This window comes from Juglans microcarpa x Juglans regia, chromosome 5D (genome assembly GCF_004785595.1).
Source record: "Juglans microcarpa x Juglans regia isolate MS1-56 chromosome 5D, Jm3101_v1.0, whole genome shotgun sequence".
Classification (NCBI taxonomy): domain Eukaryota; kingdom Viridiplantae; phylum Streptophyta; class Magnoliopsida; order Fagales; family Juglandaceae; genus Juglans; species Juglans microcarpa x Juglans regia.
The window spans coordinates 9,336,564-9,347,750 of NC_054602.1; the positions used below are offsets into that span (position 1 = coordinate 9,336,564).

The following is an 11,187-nucleotide window of genomic DNA, read 5'->3' on the forward strand; positions in this document are numbered from 1 at the left end:
ATTATCTCAGGCCCAATCAATTTACTTTCGCCAACTTCATCCCAACACAATGGCGATCTACACTTCCTCCCATACAAAGCTTCATACGGGGCCATTTGAATAGAGGAATGAAAACTGTTATTATAAGCAAACTCAATTAGCGGCAGGTGTTTCTCCCAACTCCCTTGAAATCCCATGACACAAGACCGCAACATATCCTCAAGAGTCTGAATAGTACGCTCTGATTGACCATCTGTCTGTGGGTGATATGCAGTACTAAACTTCAACTTAGTGTCTAAAGCTACCTACAAACTCTTCCAAAAATGGAACTTGAACCGCGGGTCCCGATTTGACATGATACTCTTTGGCACTCTGTGCAAACGCACTATCTCCTTAACATACAACCGAGTCAACTTACCCAAAGAGTCAGTGTTATTAATAGGCAGGAAATGGGCACTTTTGGTCAACCGATCAACTATCACCCAAGCTAAGTTCTTTCCACTAGGGTCCTCGGCAAACCCACAACAAAATCCATAAAATATCATCCCACTTCCACTCAGGAATAGGGAGAGGTTGAAATTTACCAACAGGTCTTTGATGCTCAGCCTTAACTTGACGGCACGTGGCACATTTTTCAAAAAAAATATGGCGATATCCAACATACTCGTATTAGTCCTCCAGTGGCACATCACGACCAGTATTCCTAGATGACTATACTAACCAAAATCTTATTTTCTACAAGAACCTTAATACAATATCCAGAAAATTCCAATGATCAATAGCTCCATACAATAATCCATGCTAACCTCAATCAGCTCCTATGCTTCAACTTCTAAACCTCCATTGAATTCTACATTTGGTAACCTAATGGCCACTTCCAAGGTTAACCATCAATAACAAATTGCACAACCAAAAGATTAATCTTCAACTACAAGCATCATCTAAAAATTCAAGTCACCACTAATTCCTCAAGATCAGCACAAAATCCGAACTCCTAACTACAACCACAAATATCACGCTTCGGCTGCACACTCTGGTAATTCGCCACATGCATAAAATTTATGTCCTCATAAAAACTAGCACCATCGAGTACAAGGTGACTCCATACCTACTAACCAGAAAACTCTTACCACCTTTTGGTAGAAAATACTCTTTTCCCCAAAACCAAGAGTTATCACTCATATTCCTCAATTAACTCTTGCTGCCTTGATCAAAATTAATATTCCGCAAAATACATTCATGATCATAGACAGAAAACTAACCTCAGCATCCCAAATTGAAAATAAGCAACCTCAACTCAAAATATATCCATCTCATCTACAATAAGGAGCATACTTTAAAAGATTCGATTCCAATCCGACTAACCAAAAAGAGCACCTATAAACTTCTACCCAAAAGCTCATCACCGATATTCAGAATAACATCTAATCTAGCGGTGACTAAACTCATTACGAACCATCAATGACTTCACTAAAACATTAACAAAACCTCCTTGGTAACTCGCCCAGCTACTTCTACTCTTATAAGCTAGTATTAGCACGACTAGCTCATCCAATAACACATCACTATTAAACCTCAAGGCCAGCCATATAGCTAAAATCATCAATCCACCAAAAGCCAATGCAAATCACCCAAGGATCCTAATGCTTGATTAACTCACATACTTGATCATATTATTCATCGCTAATGCCTAAACTTCAACTTCCAAGATCTTATCATACACCAAACATGACGACCCATCAATCTCTCTTCAAGTTAAATAATAATGTCCTTAATTCAACCAACTGGATGCTCAATCTCCAAAGAAAGTATAACCTCAAAATTTAAATTCCTAGGTAACCTCAAGTCACAATTAATTCCTATAGATAATCACAATAATTATTGTCAACAGTCATTCCATTGAGTAATCTGTTTCGATTACACACTTCGATTGACTCACCAAAAACTTCAAACCAAAATCTCTTGAATTTAATATTATTGTATTTATTCATATTCAACATCTACCCAAGACACTTCTTCCAAGCCAAAAATGAGACAAGGACCCCTGTACTCTCCGAAATGCATACACACTCACCACTACTACGCATCGATCTCATGCACACTTAGCCAGAACCAATAATCCTTCAAACGTGCAAGTGATCTGTCACTACTATTTCCATCATCTGGACTTATATCCTCGAAATCAACAAGAATCATTTCCTACGTCCGCACCATCTATTATTCCTTAAAATTGATATGGATTAAATCCTCAACCTGTCACTAACCTCGAGCTAAAAACAATCATTATCTGAATTAGATCAACATCGTCAATCTTCGAAAAATACACAAACTAGATCATTACCTCCCATCTCCAAAAAAGTTCTCTCCTAAAAAAAATTCTCATATCAGTAACTCAACTCAGATCAATCCTAATTTAATGGTTACAAACTAATCAATTGATAGAATAGACCAAGCTAGCGTACCAAGTCTACAAAACTAAGAATTCAAATCCTATTATAATTCAACCCTTCAACTCTGCAATTCTAAAACCTTAAACTAGATAAAAATCATTTCCCAAAATCTTAAAGATCCATGACTTTAAATCTAAAACATTCACCTTATAAAACTTGTAAATTCTAAAACCCTAAATGTTATCAAACTGCTTATCAAAGTTGGCAAAATCGAAAACTTCTAATCTAACTAATCCTTCGAATGCTTATTGAACCTATCACCTTAAATCCAATAAACTTATTTCCTAAAAACTATGAGGTCTCAAACCTTAAGTGACCTTCTCAAAAATCTAACATTGAAATTCGTTGAACTTACAACCTCATATGCCTCATGACATCTCCATGAAATATAAAACCTCAATTATCCTAAGCAATTTAAAATTATTCCCCTCCTTAGTAGCAACTTAAGTTCCTACTACAAAGAGTTCACCCAGATCATGCCGTTCCCTTCAAGCCTCGATATTAAAACAAACCAATTGCCAAGAGTTCAGGCCTACTACACTAAATGTTCAAGCCTAACAATGACATTCACAGTCATACCATCTTTCTGTCATAGCATAACTCTTAACCCGCTTTTCAACTCTGAACAAAACAAAACAAAATAAAATAAAATTCTATAAATAAATAATATACAACAAAATGAATAAAACCAACAATAAAATATCATAAGATAAAATGAATAAAATAAATGAAGTAGTGCACAATAAAATAATTAAAATAAATAAATAAAATAAAATAAAATAACCTGCCATAAAATAAAATAAATAATATAAAATAAACAAACAAGTAGTATACAATAAAATAAATAAAACCAACAAAATATAAAAACATAAATAAATTAAAACCATTAAAATAGCATACTTCAAACCAAATAATTTCAAATCACAACTTTAAAACTTTCTGGTATTTCACCTATGGGACATGTGGTTTTACCCAGAGCCGAACTGCTCTGATACTACATGCGGCGCCCACGACCCCCTTATAAGGAGACACGGGAATCGAGACGCCGGAATGATGACAACAGGGTCACACATCCCAACGTTAGTGCCAAGTGTGTGCACATGCAACAGTGTACAAAAATAACGCAGCGGATAATTAATACAACTAAGTACCAGAATTGTTAATACATTTTAAACAATCAGTAAAAAGGTTTAAAAATTATACAGTCATCCAAAATAAATATTTTACAAGTCTCAAACCAAACGAGTGATCCCAGATCACTCCTCGGGCGGAGCCGAATCCTCAGGCTCATCCTCAGCTTCATCTGCATCGAAATTTGCATTACCACAAAATGGTACCGCAAGTAAGTATAAACCAAATAACTACGAGATAAAAATACATTAATACGACCAACATGCATACATATGATGAAATATGCATTATTCTCAAAAATACTATTTTCCCTGAAAATAGATATTTTCCAACACACGCCAAAATCTCATTTTGGCCCAAAAAAAATACTCCATCATTTTCCCAGAAAATGACCCAAATCAATAAAATCTCATTTTCCCAGAAAATGAATCACATAAAAACCTTTTAATCAACACATGTTATTTTCCCAGAAAACAGCTCATTATTCCATTAACCAATGCATCATGATCTCCCCTAGGGATCATCTGCACGTCCTGCTTCGTAGCGATGCTCAATTCCGCACCCAGCGCGTTCGTGGCTAAACACCCACTACGTAACGAGCGATGCCCATTTCCTCGCCCAGCGCTTATGTAGCCAAGCATCCTCTAGCCCCCACCAGCAGAAGGGCCATGGAGTCGGCACGAGACCATCTCTTCCGATCCCGTTGTCGCCCAGCGACAACCCAGGGGACGTCACTCAGTATATTCCGCTCCCGAGTGACCAGAGGAGCTCCACCGAGATAATGCCCCATCTCGGCTTGGGGTCGTGATACACATTCACCCAAAAATCCTTTAACACATGAAAACTCAGTTTTCATGAAACACATGAACATGAATGCATGTACACGAAAACTCAGTTTATTTTACAAACATGATCATGCGTGCAATATGCCATGTACATGAACAACACCATACCAACAACCAACATTTCACAATACCAACCAAATACATAACTCCGTCCACAATCCATCCGACCCCCGAACTCCTCGGACTCAGTCCGGCATGTCCAACCAGTTCACAATAATATGAGTTAGTGCAAAAATATATTTAAATCACAATAGTTCTTTAGAAAAATACTTACAGTGCTATATAATAATTTTCGAAGGATCATGGAGCAGCAAAAGGTGGTGACACAGCAACGTAACAGTGTAAAATATACTGTGGCCGTGGGTCTCAAATACCCACTTTTGAATGGGGCCAAACTAAGACCCGAAATTGATAGGGTAGGGCCTAGAGAGGTCGGTGAAGCCAATGGTGGTGGTGGTTTGCCATGGGTGGCGGTGTAAATGGTGGTTTTAGGCCAAAAATACCCAAATCGGAAATGAGGTTGGATGTGCTTCACCGGTGACGGATCGGAGCTGGGGTTGGGTCCATTGAGTTGCTAGGAGGTCGAGGATGAAGTGGTGAAGAAATGGTGGCCGAAGGTGGCACGACGGCGGTGCGCGAGCTCAAGGAACGCCGCGGCTTGGTGTGGTGCGTTGGGGCTAACGGTGGCGCGATAGGGGCTGGGATTTACGGGGAAGGGTCGCCGGCCGGTGGGGAAGAGGTTGGGCTGGGTGGTGTCGTGCACGGCGGCGCAACGGCGGTGGGTTGGGTGAGGGAGACGCGGACACGGGGTGAGAGGAGAGAAGGGTGCCGCGCGGGGGAGAGCTGGGGGAGAAAGGAGAGAGAGAGAGAGAGGAAAGAAAAAGAGAAAAAAAGAAAAGTGGGGAAAAGAAATGAGGTCTAATCCTCACCTCCTAGGTCACAAAAATGATCCAACGAAAATGATTTTAAAACAGCAAATCAATTAAAATAAATTAAACGTAATGATACAATGAAAATAAAATAATTAAATCTCATAATCAATTAATTTAAAAAGAAGAACAATTTTAATGTACAACAATGAATAATATTAAAAAAACATATCAAATTTAATTTTCACAATTTAAAGATCATAAAATAACCCATTTAAAATATTCAATAATTTTAAACAAAGATAATAAATTTTTGAATTAATAAAAATAATCCTTCAGTAAAAATACACTAAAATACAGGGTGTTACACTAGAAAATAATTAATTTAAATTTTTTATTTGATATTATCTCTAACATACAAAAAAAAAAAAAATCAAAATGGTTATTACCAATTCCATTATAGTCAAGGGAAAACCATGCATTTCTTGTATGAATAATTTTATCATAGTTATTAAGGCTATATCTTTATTTCATTTTATTCTCTTAAACTAGGTATATCTCATTCTTGAAATGGAAAATGCTAGATGTACTTAATATCCATATTTTATATATAAGTAGATGTAAAAAGAAAAAAAAAAAAAAAAAAACATATAACAGATTCTAGAGAACGTTGCCTTCAAGTAATTGAGGTGCATGCATTTATTTCAACTTGGCATTCCTAATGTAAGTTAATTAGTGAGATACATTTATGATTCAACAAATAGAGTTCTTAAGAATTAATGACATTCGAAAAAGAATAAAATTAGCAAATACAACGTCATTATTCCGCATAAATTTCCAAAAGCACCCTTTTGTTTTTGGCTTAACAATAAGATTCACAATATATTGGGGAACACTTATAACTAGATGCATACTTGGTTGTTTCTTTCTTTTTCTTTTTTTCTTTTTTCCTTAAATGTGGGCTACTCCATATATATTTTCTTTTTCAAAAAAGAAAAGAACCGAACCGAATTGAACTAAACTGATAGATTTAAAATATATATGGAACCTACGAAATTCAAAAATCATAAAAAAAAAAACCTAAAATTTCCGAAAAGGCTGAAGGGCAACTTTGGTATTGAACTTTTACTTGCTCATGGTTCAAGATGGACGTTATATATTTTTTAATATGGAAGGTAGAAATTACTTATTTTGTAGTTTTGTTCTTAATTATTGAATAACATAAATTAGCTTTCTTCTTTCTCTTTCAGGACGTATTTATGAAAATCCAGGCCCACTACTTAATGAAAGTCATTAACTAAGGTTAGTAATAGCACATTACAACTCCTCTATAAATAGAGCAGTAAGCTTGCACCTATACAATGCATCAAAACAGGTTCAAATCTGTAGCTAAGCATTAGTCTTTAATCCAAAAGAGATTAATGGAGAAGAAGACAAATCTAATGGCCTTTGGGTTGATGATGATGATGTTGATCCTAAGCGCAACTACTGCAAGAGCCGATCTATGCCAGGATGCACTGAAAGCTTTGATGCCTTGCATGGCGTTCTTGACGGGTTTTAGCCCACCGCCACCCAATGCTGGCTGCTGCCAAGGCGCACAAGATGTGCTAAATAAGGCTACGACCTCCGCAGATCGCAAGGCTCTGTGTGTCTGTTTCAAAAATGTTATAGGCCAGGGTGGTATTTTGCCTGATAGGGCTGAACAACTTCCCGACCTCTGCAAGGTCAAGACTCCGGTTCCGATTAGATCCGATGTGGATTGCAACAAGTAATTTATTTCTCTCCCTATCTCTGAGTTTATGCATGCCGTCTGTGTTTGAGCACGCATATGCATTTCTAGCTACTTGTTTCATGCTTACGGTTTGACCAAAAAATAGTGATTCATCATGATGAGCTAGCTACTACATATAAATTAATATTGGGTATGTTTTCATGTGAAACTTTCTTTTTTTTTTTCTTGATGAATCTTCTCAACTAATATCCTTTTTTTTTTTTGTGATTTGCAGATTATGAAGATTCCATAAGGAGCGGAGATAACATGAAATAAAGATTGGGGAACATGCATAGATAGAGCAATATTATATATAGCCAAATATTGGGTTGTAAACATTAATATATTGAAGGGTTGACTCTTTTTGGCTACCTTATATTATAAATATGCATGAAAAGATTAATTAAACGAATATAACGATTCCTAGTTTCTTTACAACGCTCTCTCGATCTGGCCCAATTAATTACTCAACTTTAGAGGTTAACCTCCATATATATACACATCTGCAGACTGCAGTACTAATGCTTGTAGATGTCGTACAAATCTAAACGCGCTTTTACCATTGTTGATAAGAACCATTTTTGTTTCGGATGAACAACATTAATTAAGTTAAGTGAATTTTTTTTTTTTAAGATATCTTTGCGAAGTTAACACTTTCTAAACTAAAAGAAGCAATAAGCTCGTACTACTATAGATGGCAACATGATAAACACGTGTATGAATGAGAATATGTATTCAATAAATCAATTAATACATTAATTTCGTGGTGCCAAAATATGAATAACAGATCTTTATTTTGGCCATCTCATGTATGCATGAGTAAATGGGGGCAAAAAGGATAGTACCTTTAATTACCTTCTTAAAATCATGTTTCCTTTTACTGTTCATGGATTTTCGTTAGGTTAATATTGTCTAATTAGGAAGAGATTACTCTCCAAACAATATATATATATATATATATAACGATTCGAGCAACATAAATAGTATAATTAGGATTTTTTTTCTTATTTTCTAAATGCTTTATTTATTCTCTTTCTAAAGATAAGGTTACGCCATAAAATAAAATAAATATGAAGTTATTCTCGTTGAGCCGAACTTTAACATAAATTGTATCATTTAATACTTAAATCATAATTTTATGTTCGCGAGTAATTTATTTAATAAAAAAATTGAGTTGAATTCAAGTTTGTGTGAACCAATTTTGAGAAGCTTGTCCAGTAAAGTTATTCATTTTCTTTAATTTCATGAAAAGGAACGATATCCATAAATTAATTTTATTAATTTCTCCCATTTTCAAAGAAGGACTACCACATGCTAAAGAAAGCTTGGTGGTTATAAAAATCCCAAAATCAAAGTTCTTTATGAAAAAGTATAAACTAAAACTGCCATCTATATATACAAGTATATAACTTAATAATGTATAAAAGATCTGTAGTATTAATTAGGGAATAATTAATAGGATATTGTTTAATTAACTTCATATATGTATCAGAATTGGAAAGTACACACATACTTTCATAATTGAAAATCTGAAAAATGGTGGGTTACATTAATTACACATTTTGCTCCTGAAAAATGAAGTGTTTTAACTCGTTGCAATGGTTGCCATAAGCGCATGCACTTGTGGCACGCCCTTATTAATTTAGGTTGCTTCTACATCTTTACTATTTCTTCATTGTAATTTAATACAAAGTATTGGTCTCTATTTAAATAAAAAAAAAATAGATGGAGATGATGATATAAGATAAATATCTTGATAATGATTATGAAAATTAAATCTCTTGATTTGATAATTATGAAAATTGATAATTATCAAATTTATTATCGAATTACATTATGTATATGTTCATAAATTATAACTAGCTTATTAATTTATTATTGGAGTCATTTCGGATTTATTCCCGAACTACTTAATTTTTAATAAATCAATTATTTATATTACATTTTACGCTTTTATCTACAAGTTTTGAAAAGAAACCTTGAAATTCTCTAAATATCATTATATAGTTTATATATTCATATATCAAAAGTTTTATATATATATATATATATATATAACGATTCAAGCAACATAAATAGTATAATTAGGATTTTTTCTTGTTTTCTAAATGTTTTATTTCTTCTCTTTCTAAAGATATAGTTACGGCATAAAATAAAATAAATATGAAGTTATTCAAACTTATTCTCGTTGAGCCGAACTTTAACATAAATTGTATCATTTAATACTTAAATCATAAGAAAAGGGACGGTATCCATAAATCTTATTAATTTCTCCCATTTTCATAGGAGGAATACCACATACTAAAGAAAGCTTGGCAGTTATAAAAATCCCAAAATCAAAGTTCTTTATGAAAAATTCTAAACTAAAACTGCCATCTATACAAGTATATAACAATTAATAATGTATAAAAGATAATGTATTTAATAACTTGATGTTTTCTGTAGTATTAATTAGGGAGGAATTAATACGATATTGTTTAATTAACCTCATATATGTATCAGAATTGGAAAGTACACACATACTTTCATAATTGAAAATCTGAAAAATAAAACTAATGAGGAAAAGGAAGAAGGTTTATACCATGAATTGGGATGACTCGTTGTGTTGCTCGCTATCTGGCAAGGCCCCGTGACGTCGGAAGCCACTAGCTTGGGTGGTGGCCATTCCTTGGTGGTCACTGTTGTGACCTTACAACGGGACTATCTCGCAAAACCGGATCTAGGGTTTGGAGGGTTTTGAGGTGGCGGCAGGAGGTGGACTTTGGTCTCACCATGGTGGTTGGGGGCTAGCTTGGCCATGTACGATGGTGAGTGATGTGTGTCTGTTGGAGGCCAGTTGAGAGAGGAGAGGGAGGCAAGGCCTTGGCTGGCAAGGGTATGGTGGTGTGGAGGCTAGGTCATGGGAATCACCTCAGGTGGTGATAGTCGTGGTTGGAGGCTCTGCATGGCGGTGAGGCATCGGATCGGGTGAAACCTGTGAGGGGGAGAGGGAGATGTGCAACTGTGGTGCACGACGATGGATCTAGGGAGAAGAGGTGGCCTACAGTGGGGCATGGTGGCTCGTGGTTGCTTGGGAGGAGCATGACGATGCTGGGAGAACAAGAGGCCACAATTGAGAAAACAATGAGAGAGAGATCCGTGGTTTCGAGGACTGGGGTGGAGCAACGGTGGTCCACGAAGAGGAGCCTAGGAGAACATATTGGGAGGGAGAGGGAGAGGTTGTCGGCGTCGGAGAGAAGAGAGAGAGGGAGAAGAGGAAAGTGAGGAGAAAAAGGGAGGGAGCTAGGGTTTCAATCTAGGCCATTCATCTAGAGATCCTAAATCTGATCCAACGGTGGAGATTTAAACACTGATTTAAACTAACTAAAATATCTAGATAAAATATAAATACAATATCATAAATTAAAATCAACTTTATATTATAAAAATATTATTCTCATCATTAATTAAAATGATGAAATTTGTTAAATATTTTTAAGAGAATAAAACCGTCTAAATAATTAGAGTTTTTAACATAACTTAAATCTCATAATATTCTTAAATAAATAAAACCATTTCAATAAAATGATTTCCCACAACTATATTATTTTTGGGGTTTCCAAAAATATAAAGAGGCTTATTTTAAAATCAGGCTTGGTTCAATAATACTGAAAATACCACATTTAAAATATTTCTCAAACATTTAAAATATTTCAAGGGCTTTAAAACATTGGGCTTCATTAAAATCACCTGTTATATTTAAAAACACAGCTTCAATATTTAAAATGCGTAGACGAGTTTAAGTTTATCATCGAGTAACATGTATATTATGTTTACAAACAACTAGCTTAGTGTATTATTCAAGTAATTTTGGTTTGTTTACTAGCTACTTAATTTTGAATATATCAATTATTTATTTTATATCTTATGATTTCATCTACAAATTTTAAGAAAATTTTTTGAACTTTTGTAAAATTTTGTAAATAGTTATACACATGACACACACACAAGGATTTATGCAACATATATACATAATATTAAGAAGTTTTTTTTTCTTTTTTTTTAAAAAAATACTTTATTTATCCTCTTTCTAAAGATATCGTTCTACAATAAAACATAATAAATATGAAGTTATTCAAATTTATGCGAGCTGTGCTAAACTT

General features: G+C 34.6%; 1 protein-coding gene across 1 annotated transcript; it reads left to right on the top strand.

Annotated features, from left to right (window-relative positions):
* Positions 1-6,652: 6,652 nt before the first annotated feature.
* Positions 6,653-7,458, top strand: LOC121264432 (non-specific lipid-transfer protein 1-like). The gene is made up of 2 exons (XM_041167591.1): positions 6,653-7,042; positions 7,281-7,458. Exons 1-2 carry the CDS (start codon positions 6,696-6,698, stop codon positions 7,285-7,287), a joined length of 354 nt encoding a protein of 117 aa, XP_041023525.1. The 5' UTR covers positions 6,653-6,695; the 3' UTR covers positions 7,288-7,458.
* Positions 7,459-11,187: the final 3,729 nt, after the last annotated feature.

Bases quoted from the DNA above. Each gene is read 5' to 3' on its own strand.
- LOC121264432 (XM_041167591.1), top strand. From the start codon at position 6,696: ATGGAGAAGAAGACAAATCTAATGGCCTTTGGGTTGATGATGATGATG.